The sequence below is a fragment of the Suncus etruscus genome, chromosome 4 (assembly GCF_024139225.1).
Source record: "Suncus etruscus isolate mSunEtr1 chromosome 4, mSunEtr1.pri.cur, whole genome shotgun sequence".
In the NCBI taxonomy this organism is placed as follows: domain Eukaryota; kingdom Metazoa; phylum Chordata; class Mammalia; order Eulipotyphla; family Soricidae; genus Suncus; species Suncus etruscus.
The window spans coordinates 3,303,278-3,316,675 of record NC_064851.1 but is presented as its reverse complement, the minus strand read 5'-3'; the positions used below and the strand labels follow the sequence as shown (position 1 = coordinate 3,316,675).

General features: G+C 51.1%; 1 protein-coding gene across 1 annotated transcript; it reads right to left on the bottom strand.

The window, feature by feature from the left end:
* Window positions 1–5,001: 5,001 nt before the first annotated feature.
* Window positions 5,002–11,259, bottom strand: LOC126006364 (cytochrome P450 2D14-like). The gene is made up of 10 exons (XM_049771759.1): window positions 11,201–11,259; window positions 8,491–8,693; window positions 7,814–7,985; window positions 7,151–7,303; window positions 6,904–7,064; window positions 6,466–6,645; window positions 6,192–6,333; window positions 5,829–6,016; window positions 5,352–5,493; window positions 5,002–5,255 (listed from the first exon to the last, which is right to left on the bottom strand). Exons 2-10 carry the CDS (start codon window positions 8,677–8,679, stop codon window positions 5,077–5,079), a joined length of 1,506 nt encoding a protein of 501 aa, XP_049627716.1. The 5' UTR covers window positions 8,680–8,693; window positions 11,201–11,259; the 3' UTR covers window positions 5,002–5,076.
* Between the last annotated feature and the right edge of the window lie 2,139 nt (window positions 11,260–13,398).

Genomic DNA, 13,398 nt, shown 5'->3' with positions numbered 1-13,398 from the left:
TCAGATTTAAACCATTATAAAACAGTAGTAATTAGAAGAGTATGGTATTAGAATAAAGCCAGACCCTCAGATTAATGGACTAGACTTGAATATCCTGAGACAATCCCTCCAGTAGGTATATGATCAAGGGTAAGACATACAAAATGAAAGGCTGGAGCAATAGCACAGTAGTAGGGCATTTGCCTTGCAAACAACAGCATGGACATACCTTCCTACCATGGGTTGGTCCTTCTGGCCCTTACTAACTCACTGCTTTCTACAACAAAGAACATACACGAATCTCTCTCTGGATGAAAGCACTGTTTTCTTACAGGTTTAGAATGTTCTTATTTCTGGGGCTGGAGCGATAGCACAGTGGCGAGACCTTTGCCTTGCACACGGTCAATACAGGATGAACCTCGGTTCGAATTCCGGCATCCCATATGGTCCCTTGAGCCTGCCAGGAGCAACTTCTGAGCACAGAGCCAGAAGAAACCCTTGAGCATCACCAGATGTGACCCAATCCCCACCAAAAGATGTTCTTATTTTGATTAGAACCATGGACAAGTTAGAACTTCTCAAAAGTCGAACTCTGATTTATTCTGGCATCCTATATGGTTCCCCACCCCTGCCAGGAGTGATTCCTGAGCACAAAGCCAGGAGTAACCCCAGAGCACCACCAGATGTGACCCCAAAATAAAAATAAATAAATAAATAAATTGCAAAATGAAGAAAGAAAGCCCCTTCAACAAGGTTTGGGAAAACTGGTTAGCAGCATGCAGTAAACTCATACCACTCTTTAAGAACAAGAACAAAAATCAAATCAAAGGGGCTGGAGAGATAGCATGGAAGTAAGGTGTTTGCCTTGCATGCAGAAGGACAGTGGTTCGAATCCCGGCATCCCATATGGTCCCCTGAGCCTGCCAGGAGTGATTTCTGAGCATAGAGCCAGGAGTAACCCCTGAGTGCTACTGGGTGTAACCCAAAAACCAAAAATAAACCAACAAAATAAATAAATTTAAGACCTTGATATCTAACCTGAGACTGGTACATAAATGAAAATGTACACAGAATATCTTGTCTGTCTTGGAGACAGACATTAAAGCTAAAGGCATCTTCAAGGATGAAATACCATTGTCCAAGCAAGTGGAAGCAATGATAAACAATTGGGACTACATTAAACTAAGAAGCTTCTGCACCTCAAAGGAAACAGTGACCAGGATGCAAGGACTCCTCACAGAATGAGAGAAACTATTAAAAAAAAAAGAATGAGAGAAACTATTCACCCAATACCAATCTGATTACAGGTTAATATGTAATAAGTTATATAAAGGCTCTGCTAGAACTTAACAAGAAAAAGAAACATCCAAAAATAGTAAGAGATGAAGAGATACAGATGGCCAAAAGGCACGTGAAAAATGCTCCACATCATTAGTCACCAGGGAGATGCAAATCAAAACAGCAATGGATCGCATCTCACACCACAGAGACTGGCACACATCAAGAGAACAAGAACAACCGGTGCTGGATGGGTGCCAGGAGAAAGGGATGATATGCACTGCTTGGTGGGAATGTCGACTAGTTCAGTCTGTGGGAAGGAAAATATGGACATACCTCAAAAACTAGAAATTAAGCTCCCATATAACTCAGCCATACTACTCCTTGTAGAACAAAACAAAACAAAAGAAAAAAACAGGGGGTCCGGAGAGATAGCATGAAGAGAAGGCATTTGCCTTGCATGCAGAAGAACTGTGGTTTGAATCCCGGCATCCCATATGGTTCCCCATGCCTGCCAGGAGCGATTTCTGAGCATAGAGCCAGGAGTAACCCTGAGTGCTGACCCAAAAACCAATAAACCAAAAAAACACAGGTCCCAAAAACAAATGCAGAAAAACACTCCTACATTTGTTGTAGTAGTAGTCACAAGAGCCAGAATCTGGAAACAACTCAAGGGCCCAAGAGCAGATGAGTGGAGAAAGAAACTGTGGCAGAACTACACAGTAGAATACTACACAGCCTTTAGGAAAACGTGAAGTCATCAAGTTTGCTAACCATATTTATTCGAGTATAACGCGCACCCATGTATAACGCGCACCCCTAATTTTCCATTAAAAATCGGTATAAAATTTTGTTTCACGCCAAGCATTGTAATTGACAAAAAAAAAAAACGTTGTTGAATACGTGCGGCCAATAATAAAAACAATTTATTGACAACGTAAACTGGTATAAACACAATACCGAAATAAAATTACCGATAACAATATTTATTTAAAATGCTTCAAGTCAGATTCATCATCAGATACACTAAAAAGTTGTTCCCATTCTTCTCGAGTTAGTTTTTCATCAGTGTTCCAGTTGGCAGGAACATCTGTTTCTCCAGTTTCTTCGCTTTCTTCTGAGTCTGAATTCCACAGCAGGTCGTCTTCTGTACCGTCGATTTTATTGCTGATGCCTGTCTTCAAAAAACTTTTGATGATCATTTCTTTTGGTATGTCTTCCCATGATGTTTGAACCCAGAATGTCACGAGAGATAGGCCAGGTTTCTTGAGGATTTTTTTTTCTGTGCCCTCGCGTACAGTGTGTGGTTGTAGCCCGAAAAAGGCACAGTGCGAACTTACAATTCGCCTGTGCCCTCATTGGACCGGCCGCCACTGCCACGCCACCCCAGCCCTCGTTTATAACGAACACCCAAACTTTGATTTCTTTTTTTGGTAGAAAATTGTGCGATTTATACTCAAATAAATACAGTATATTTGGATGAATATGGAGAGTAATATGCTGACTGACATGAGAAAGAGGGAGAGGGACAGACATAGAATGGGAACATTTATTTGTGGAGTATAAAAGAAGGAGAGTATAATGTTACTATCCGAAGACAATAGAGATGAGTTCACGTAGGACCTTGCCAAATAGCGGGAGAGCGCAGTTAGAGCAGAGATGAGAACACTATGATATGAAAGTGAAAATGATCGCTCTGAGCAAGATATGGATGATGAAAGGAGATAACGTAATAAGTATGATAGCAATAACAATATTGCAAACAACTGTTAAAAGAAATAAAAGGAAAAGAGAGAGAAGTAAAATGTCTGCCATAGAGACAGGCGGCTGTGAGGGCAGAGAGGACAGTGGGAGGAAAATGGGGACTTGGCGCAGATATGTGCACTGGTTAAGGGTGTCGAACATTTTATGACTAAAAAAAAATCATAATTTTGTAACTATCTCATTGTGATTCAATTAAAAATTTTATTAAAGTTAATCAGGATGGGGACGGAGTGATGATAGCACAGTGGTAGGGCATTTGCCTTGCACGTGGCTGACCCAGGATAGATCTGGGTTCAATTCCTGGCATCCATATCATCCCCTGAGTCTGCCAGGAGTGATTTCTGAGCATAGAGCCAGGAGTAACCCCTGAGCATTGCTGAGTGTGGCCCTAAAACCAAAATAATAATAATAATAATAATAATAATAAGGAATTGATTGATAATGATATCTGTTTATAATAATTAAATGTAGGTTATTCTGGTCAGAATAATAACTATATAATATAACAATTTATCTTTGGGTATAGATCACCCAGAATAAATGTAGTGTCTCTACAGAAACTTTGCATCTCATGTTCAGAGCAGCTGTCTCCACAGTGCTGAAAGCAGAGATCCAGGCCTCTAGTTGTATTCAACCTTCACAGGACAGTTCTGGAGACTGAGGACTGTGAAATGATCATCAGATAACTCCATTTCCTCTAGCTGTGACATCCACAGAGACACCTAGATGGTGCTAGGGCTGGCAGCAGGGAAGGGAGCTAGTGTCTGTGTGGACAGAGCTCCTGAGATGCCAGGTGAGGAAGGTTCTTGTTTTGTTTTGGCCACACTCGTTGGCGATCAGGGCTTACTCCTGGCTGTGCGCTCAGAAGTCGCTCTTGGGGACCATATGGAATGCCGAGGAACGAACCCAGCCAGGTCTGTCCCGGGACATCTGTGTGCAAGGCAAACATGCTACCGTTGTGTTATTGCTCCGGCCACCATGCTTGTGAGGAAGGTTCTTGGGAAAGCTGGTGGTGATGGCTGTACTTCATGCCTGAAGTCAGGGGGGGAACTTCAAGTGCATTTGGAAACACAAGGCACTTCATGTTGTGTAGTTGTTACTTTATACACTAACAGATGCTAAACAGAGAAGAGTACATTGGTGTCTGAGCCACAAACCAGGGGCAGCCTTCACTGAAATACATTAAATCAGAGGGATAACTTTCCCAGAGAAGTATTAATATTGACATCCCGAGTGTTGGGACTCATGCTGGGTGGCTGGGCATGGCAGTCTGTGCACAGAAGTCATGAGACACAGCACAGTCTTGGAACACTGACTGTGGGGGACCTTGACCTTTTGATCTTTCAGGGTGAGGCTGAGCGTGGAGGTAGCTGTGTGTGTCTAGTCTGGGTGGACCCCACCAAGGATGCAGAACAGTGGGTGCAGAGACAGCATCATATTTTTTGTTGTTGTTGTTCTTTTTTTAGTTTGTTTGTTTTTGTTTGTTTGTTTTGGGGTCACTATCGGCAGCACTCAGGGGTTACTCCTGGTGCTACGCTCAGAAATCTCTCCTTGCAGACTTGGGAGACTATAGGGGATGCCGGGATTTGAACCACTGTCCTTCTGCATGCAAGGCAAATGCCTTACCTCCATTCTATCTCTCTGGCCCCGACAGTATCATCTCTGATTCATCTTCTGAACCCAACTATGGATCCCCATAAGATGAAAGTCTGCCAGCTCCTCCCTCATTCAAGATTTTGGCCTGCTCACATCAGAAGTTCACTCAATGTTCCTCATGGACCAAGGACTCAGACTTCAGTACTCAGGCACAGCTGGGAAGCCAGTGCTGGTTCTCCGGAGTATCAAGAAGTGGTCGGGTAAGTAAGTGGTCACCCTGAGCCTCAGTATACCCATCTGTGAGGTGGTCTGGGTGTCAGGTTTCATTCAATAGGGCGAGGTGTGAGACCCAAAGTGAAGAGACATAGACAAGGTGGAGTCAGATCAGGCTGGGACCTGGGCTTGTTTATTGAGCATTTGATCCACAGCAAAGAAGCAAGTGGGGTCTGGGTGTCCCCCTTACCGAGACACAGCACAGAGCTCATAAGGCACTGGGGTCCTCACAGTGGCAAACACACCATGGTCACTGGGGCGGGGCTGATCGGCGGGCACTTCAAAGTTGAAGCGCTGCAGGAGGACGGTGAAAAAGAGGAAGAGCTCCATCCGAGCCAAGGGCTCCCCAAGGCACGCGCGGCGACCTGTGGTGGAAATGGGCTCAGTGATCCTGGGGTTCTGGTGTTCCTCCCCTCCAGGACCCTGAGGAGACACAGACAGAGCTGGGGACATGCAAGCACCTGCAGAGAAGGGCATGAAGGCCTCGTGCTTCACGAAGTGGCCCTGGGCATCCAGGAAGTGCTCCGGGTGGAAGCGGTGGGGCTTTGCCCAGACACTCTCGTCCTTCAGCACCGACGACAGGTTGGTGAGCAGCGTTGTTCCCTGGGGACAGAGGTCAGGCAACATGAGGCCAGTCACCTCTACTTGAGCTCCCTGGTGGTCAGGTTATCTTCTCTTCCCCTGAGAAGAATGGGGACACACCTCCCCAAGAGAGTTACTACCTCTGGTCCCTGCAGACAAGGACCCCCTTCAGCCTCAGGGTCCCATTTTTATTCATCTTCCCACTGAGAAGGACATTATGGATGGGGCAAATTGCTTTGTGCACTTGGTAACCTTGAAAGATTGTTGGGGCTGGGGCTGTATCCTGCCTGACATCGGACATGCAGGTGCTCACAGGATGCTTACAGTGTGTAAGGCTGAGGGGGTCACAGGCTTACCTTAGGGATGAGGAAGCCCTGGATTTCAATGTCGCGGGATGTCATGTGGGGTATTCCCATAGGGAGGAGATCCCCAAAACGCTGCACCTCGTGGATCACGGCCATGGTGTAGGGCATGCGGGCCTGATCCCCCATCTCTGGTGGCCGTGCCTGCCCTATCACTTCATCGATCTCCTGCTGGACACGGCCTGGACAGACAGGGGTTCCCCACGCATCAGAGACTATGCTCAGGCCTGCTTTTGACCTTTAATGGTACAGAAGAGGAGGCTGAGCTGCCTTCTGAACTCCTGGCCAGCCAAATTCAGAGTTTGGGCTGTGTGCTTACTCCCTTGTTACTGCCCCCCAAATCCCAGTCAGGCTCACGCTGTACTTCGGGGTGCAGGATCATGAGCAGCAGGGCCCAGACCAGTGTGGTTGAGGTGGTCACCATCCCGGCAGTAAACAAGTCGGCTATCACCATGCGCAGGTTGGCATCGTTGAAGCTGCTACTGGGGTTCCCTTTGGCCTGGGCCAAACAGAGAAGAGGCTCAGGGGTGGAAGGAGGAGATGCCCATTCTGACCCCAAATACCTCACTCCTGGTCATCGGGTCATTCACAGTCCCTACCCCACTTTCACCACATTGACTGTGCCCCAAACTCTCACCTTCACTTCATCCAGGAAGGCATCAATCAGGTTTCGAGGTGCCTCAGTGGGGTCCCGGCTCTGCTTGTTCTCAGTGATCAGCTCATCCAACATGTTCAGCAAGGCAGTCAGCCCTGGGAAGGCCTTGGCAGGGAGCCCAGGAATTTTCAGAAGCACCGGAATAAAATTCAGGACCTGGGAGTGGGGCACAGAATGAGATCACGGGGTCCTTCCTGTGCTTCTGAGCCTGCCGTGCACCTTCCCTGATTATCCCTAAGTGAGTCCCCTAAGTGCCCGTGATCGGGAAGAGATCTGAACTCCACATGCATTGGTCCTCAGCTCATGAAGGAGGCCCAGGACCCCCAGCCTGGACATCTCTCCAGCCCTGTAACGTCCTGAGCCTGGGGAAGCTCCATGGATGTGCCTGTCAGCTCTGGAGAGGTCTCCCCGCACCTCTCGCAAGAAGCCCGAGTCCTCCTTCAGAGAAATGTCCATTAGCTGCTGCAGCTTGATGAAACGTGGGTCTTGGTACTCAAAGCGATGTGCGTAAATGAGGGAGGAGATCACGTTGCTCACAGCTTTATTCAGAAGGACTTTGGGGCTAAAGGGGCGTCCTGAAGGGGCAATGCAGGTCAGTGCTCGCCTTCCTCCCTCAGTCCCACTTTCCCTCCCCTACCTGTGCCTCCGTACTTGCACTCACCTGCATAGTCATTGAAGGCCTCACAGAGGTAGCCGGCCTCCTCGGTCAACCACTGCTCCAGTGACTTCTTACCCAGGCCGAAGTTTCGCATGGTGGACAGAGAGAATCGCCGCTGCTCGCGCCATGCTTGCCCGTAGCGTGCTAGAATTACGCCTGGGGACGGGGCAGGTATCTGGACTAGATTCTGGGTACCTGGTGCCAGCCCTCAGCCTCTCCCCCTGTTGCCACTCAGCTGTGCCCCGCCCCCCATGAGCTGACAAGTCCCAGAACCTCACCCTGGGAGCTTCCTGCCCACCACAGGCACCAGCTATTGGAGCCCCCATGCTGCATGCAGTCCTGGTCCTTCCCATGGCCTCCACTCTCAGCTGGTTCTGGGCTCACCTTTGCAGGCACTAAGTGCACCTTGCCTCTGGAAGCTTCTCCCATTCTTGTTTCTCCCAGTTTGACACCTTTTCTACCCCAGAGGGTTTTGCCCTCTCACTGACCTCTTCCTCCTACCAGACCCAAGCTGACCTGGTCACCCTCCTCCCTGATCTCTATAGGTGCTGCCCTCTTCCACTTCATGCTCCTTCACACCCACTAATCATGACCTTGCTCTGCCAAGCCCCAAGTGCAGGTTGTGCTCCACCCCCTGTTCCTGATTGCTGTCAACTGTCTCCTTGCCTTCAGCATGGGAATTGAAGCCCAGGTGCTCATAGGTGGGTGCAGACGGTCTGTCAGAGGTGTCCTCGCTCTGGTGCACCAGCGCCTCACGCATTGCCACCAGCCCGTTGAGCACGACCACAGGCGTCCAGGCCATCTGCAGGCTGAACACATCCCCGAAGCGTCTCTGCAGCTGCAGGCCAAGGAGCAAGGGCTTTCGTCAGTTGAAGGGCTTTCCTGGTAACATCACCTTGCATAGAGCAGCGCTTGGGACGGGCCTTCCAGCTAGGACTCCCTGTGTCACCAAGTTGTCAGTAAGAGAAGCCAGTGCCTCATTTACAGATAGGGACTAAAGTCACAGTGCAGAGAGGTGAGGACCAAGGGCCCCCAGAAACCAGTGATAGGACCCAGGTCACAGCACCTCTCCTACCTGCGCTGCCTGATCCCCTCCCTCCTCACCCTTGTTCCCCAACAAGTGCACTCCCCACCCCACCCCCTGTTAGCTGGCCTTTGCCTCTCTAACCTTTCAGGCAGAGTCCAAGCTGTCCTCAGGCCTGTACTGCATGCTTCTGTTCCCCCAAAGAAGCCTGTCCTACCTGCCTCCTCTCTGGTCCAGGTCCTCCCACCTGGGACTTGCATTCAGGACTCAGAGGACTCAGGGAATGTCAGATGTGTGATGCCCCCACCATCCCCCTTACCCGGCCCATGCTGTTGGGCATGTCCTGGAAATCAATTTGTAGCATATTGCCCAGCCCAGGCAGGGCCTTGGGGCCTGGTGGGTAGCGAGGGGCCCAGCGTGCTCTCCTGTGCACGAGGTCCAGGAGGAGGAAGAAGATGGCCAGGGCCACGGCCAGGGGGGCCACTGTGTCTCCGGTCAGCAGTGCCATGGCTGTGTAGGCACCTGCAGGGCAGAACAGTCATGTGTCAGCAAGTCAGGACTGCTTCCAGCTCTTGTTAGAAGGAAGCTGACTTTGCCTTTGTGTCCCAGTCAGATTCAGGGTGTGACCATGCAGCAGGGGTGTATCTGGAGGGTTCAGAGGGGTGTACTGGGTTTCCAGAACCTCCTGTCCTCTTCTGGGCCTTCCTCTCGAAGTGGTGGACAGGGATGTAACCCCTTCCCACCCGAGCTCCTGCTTATTTAGGTCTGAAGGGGAACCAGGACTTTGGACTTGGCCTGGTCTACTGTTCCCCTAATTTAAGTTTTGAGATTTTTCCAGAAGGGGGGGGGCTGTCACTGTTTCCTCTGCAGTGACCTTCACCTCTACATAGGCAGCCTGTGGGTCACTGTGATCAGCCCCTTGGAAGTGGGACAAGGTAAATGACACATGAACTATCAGCTCATTATGGTACCCTCAACCCACACACCCTAACGGTCACATTGTCCCTTCCCATTGACTCTGCCCCAAGCTCAGTCAGTCCAGCTCATACACCCACTTTCTACCTAGACCCCACACAGTTACGGTTCTCAAGTCTCCCAGATCCCAGATGGTCTTGGGACATCCATACCTTTTTTCTGGCTTCACAGGGCAATTGGCAGTGCTGGGGAACACCAACCGGCTGGCCGCTCTTCCGGCTCCCTGGGCTTCAATCTGGGGTGGGATAGGGTTAGGGTTAGGTTAGACTGCTCAGCACTCTCCCCACCCCCAGCCTCAGTTTGTCCGAGGCTGTGTCCACCTCCCGATGAGTAATGAGTAATGTCTGTCCTCGCTGCCAAGATGCCTAATGTGTGGCCTAAAGAGACGCCAACCACAGCCTCCTCCAGCCCGTCCAACTCAGTGTCCTGAGATCGGATTTCTTCTCACGTTCACAGGCTACTGAGGACCATGAAGCCTGGGCTCTCCTGTGGAGTCTCTGCCCCAGACCCCCTCCAGCTCCTCACTACGGTCCCTTGGGTGATGATCCTGTCACCTAGAAAGGAGCTGAGTACCACCAGTGTCCAGTAAGTTCAATGTCAGGGAAACAGCTGTATTTGGAGCAGAGGGTTGAAACCAGGGAGAGAGACTTGAGGGTAAGGGGTGAGCAGGGGTGGGACTGTGAGGCCCAAACCCACTGACATGAGAAGGAGCAGGACAAAGAGGGTGGGGAGGGGTCTTCCTGGGAGGATGACAATAGCCATGCTGTGTTCTGGAAAGAGCAGATGTATTCAAGCACTTGGTGGGCTACCCCACCCAACTATCCCATAAGTAAATAGGATCAAGTTCTTCCCAGGGTACCTCTTGGTATCCCCAAATCACTGCCAGCACTGGCAACCAACCAGGTGTCTCGGGGCTCTGGGAAATGTAGGAGGTAATTGCCTTTCCCAACCCCCATCCCCTTGTGTGCCAGTCAAAGGGTGCAAAGGGCGCTCATGCGCATGCAAGCACCCAGGTGCACAGCCATCCAGTCATGGTGGGTGCTGGATTCAGGTGACTCGGACAGCAGGTCAGGTCTGCTCTGATGGCATTTCAGCCAGACCTTGAAAGACCAGCAGTCCGTGTGAGAACAGCCGAGGGAGGTCGGACACGAGCCCAGGCCGGCTGGCACTGTGGGGACAACAGGACTTTGGCTAGCTTTCCAGGGAACAGGACAGTTGGACAAAAGGTCTAGCTCTGTGCAGGGAGGGCTGAAGGGGCAGTCGGAGACGGGTTTGGCTAGCAGGACCAGGGACTGTGGGATTTGGGGCCCCAGGGTCTGCAGATCAGGTTTTGATTTTTCGTTTTAGGTCACACCCATTGGTGCTCAGGGATCACTCAGGTGATGCTCTAGGATCCTATGGGCTGTCGGGGATCAAACCCAGGTCAGCAACGTGCTAGGCCAACACCATGCATGGGCAGGTCCATTTAGAGGCCAAAGGCCAGGAGGGCGAGCCCTACGTTCCCGTGGGGTCTGGCCTCTGGGGAGCTCCCCGAACTGTCCGTGGGGTGACAGGAGAGTTGAGGTCATGCACTGACCCTGCAGTTGGGGCTCTGCATGTGGCGCGGGCTCAGCGGGTCTGGGGTTGGGCCTTGGGGAGCCACGAAACAATGGGTCAGGCTCCATTTCAAAAGCAGATCTGCGTCCCAGCTGCTTCCTGAGCCTGTGCCTGAGCCTGCCAAGGATTTCTGAGCGCGGGGCCTGGAGTAACCTTGGGTGTGGCTCCAAACTAAAAGAAAAAAACCCAAACCCACACCCCAAAAATGCTTGCGCGAGGTCCTTGTTCTGCGCTGGACCCCAAGTTCGCTGAGCGGCTTCAGTCCGTTTTCGGAGCCCCCTTCTGCCTTCTGCCCGACAAGGCCCGCAGGGAAGGGGCGCCCGTCCCGCCGCCCAGCGATGCCCAGGACGCGCCTGGAGAGCGGGGAGGCGCCGCCCGCGCGCCCCGCAAGGTCTGCTCGCCAGCCCGACCCTCCCCGGCGTCCCCAGGGGCTTGGAACCTCGGCTCCCGGACCTCACCTGCAGCGTGGCCGGAGCGGCCGTGCCCACAGCGATCCTGGGCTTCTGGGTGGCCTCACCCGCCTGTCCAGCTGCAGGAGGCTGGGTCCGCGCAGCACCGCCCCCAAACCGTCCCCCGTTTCAGAGCACTGCCCACTTGGCAAGACCAATTCTGGGCCTATTGCGTAATACGAATACCCTTAGTCACAAAACACCACACTCCACACACCACCACACACCCCTCTAAGACTAGGGTCCGGGTAAGTTCCTAAGGATCAAGACCAGGCAGCTGCGAGACTTCGTGGTTCTTTACACAGACTGCAGAAACGCATGCCCCTTGGGGCCAGGGTGGGAATACAGTGGGTTGGGCGCTTGCCTGGCACAGAGCTGTAGCGCGAGGTGACGCCTACACTAAGCCCTGAACATCACTGTTTGTGGCCCACACCCCAAAAGGGCCCTCCCCACGTGTGGGGTCTGGCAATCAACCTCCACACTGGGCGTGTGGTGGGTGGAGGCCACATCCATTGCTCAGGGGCTAGCCTTGCTCTGGACTCAGGAGGGAATGGTGGTGCCAAGGATCTAACTCCTCGCTTTTCTTTTCAGGCCACACCTAAGCATGTTCCGGGCTTACTCTGGGTGAGGAGTGCAGGCGGCCCGTATGAGATCTCCAGGATCGAATTGGGCTCAGCTGTATACAAACACCCTACTCAGTGTTCTGTCGCGCCAGCCCCTCAAAATGGTTTTGAAAACCCTAAGGAGCTGAGAACTGGAGCCACAAGAAAGCCTGCCCAAGCCTGGCCAGTGAGCAGGTGAGCTGTTTTCTCCAGTGTTTTACCAAACACTAAGGGCTCTTGGGCCCTTAAGTCAGGAGGCGTCTTCATGCTTATAAGCAGAGTCCATCGGAAAAGACCTGGAATCCTGCAGCTCAGAGGGTTGTTAGCCCCCCCCCCCCTCCAACCTTGGAGATATCCACTAAGCGTCCTCAGTGAGCTATGGTTATGGGAAAAGGTCTCTGCAGGTTCATAACAAGGCTAGTGGGTGGGGCAGAGGAACCTGGAAATTGCTGAACTTTACCCTCAGTAGCAAACCTAGGCCAGCTCAAAATCAAGCATTGCTGAAATGCAGAAGGGGGGCTGGAGAGAAGCTTGAGTGACTGGTCTCTTCATAAGCCAATAATCCCAAGTGCCTCCTAAAGCCCCACTCCCACCCCCATCATGTGCAAGTTCCCACCCTGTTTGGGTGAAAACTCATCGGAAATGTGGCCTGGAATGAACCAACCGGGTGCTGCCCTCCCGCCCCTGCAAGAAGATGCATTTGAGCCTCATCACAAAGAGACAAGGTTAAAATGAAGTTTATTTATTTTTTATTTTTTTAAATAAAACTGCTTCTGAAACAGCTATTTTACCCCCCATGGCAGAGTGACCCCTGAAAGAGGCACTAACCCCTTCTTAAGGCCTTAACAAGATTTTTTTGTACATATTTTTCCTCTCTCTTTTTGTAAAACTCAGATATTTAAAAATTATACAATTTATGGTCCCCCGAGCCTGCCAGGAGCGATTTCTGAGCATAATGCTGGGAGTAACTCCTGAGCACTGCCGGGTGTGACCCAAAAACAAAAACAAAAACAGATTACACAATTTATAAAACAAAAACAACATAAAAGAATCATGTAGTGGACTGGGCCGGGCGGTGGCGCTGGAGGTAAGGTGCCTGCCTTGCCTGTGCTAGCCTAGGACGGACCGAGGTTCGATCCCCCGGCGTCCCATATGGTCCCCCAAGAAGCCAGAAGCAACTTCTGAGCGCATAGCCAGGAGTAACCCCTGAGCGTCACAGGGTGTGGCCCAAAAAACAAAAAACAAAAAAAAAAAGAAAAAGAAACATGTAGTGGAGTCAGAGCGGTGGTGTAAACAGGAAGGCATTTGCCTTGCACGCAATAACCTAGAATGGACTGCAGTTTGATCCCCCGGCGTCCCATATGGTCCCCCAATCAGGAGTAATTTCTGAGCGCAAAGCCAGGAGTAATTCCCGAGCTTCACCTGCTGTGGCCAAAAAAAAAAAAAACCGAAACAAAACAAAAAAAGAATTGTAGCATGGAAGGCTATAAGGCCTCCTTTTTATAAAAAAAATGAAAGCTAAAAGGAAAAAGGGGTTCTGATGTTCCTGGTCAGATCATCCCCAGAAATCCCCACTGCTCAGGCTCGTCTGATCTCCAACACAAG

Excerpts from the sequence above, each read along its gene's own strand:
- LOC126006364 (XM_049771759.1), bottom strand. The coding sequence starts at position 8,679 with ATGGCACTGCTGACCGGAGACACAGTGGCCCCCCTGGCCGTGGCCCTG. Across the intron at positions 7,986-8,490 it reads TGCCCAACAGCATGGGCCGG|CTGCAGAGACGCTTCGGGGA; the intron begins GTAAGGGGGATG and ends CTTGGCCTGCAG. Across the intron at positions 6,334-6,465 it reads TGGATGAAGTGAAGGTGAGA|GCCAAAGGGAACCCCAGTAG; the intron begins GTTTGGGGCACA and ends TGTTTGGCCCAG.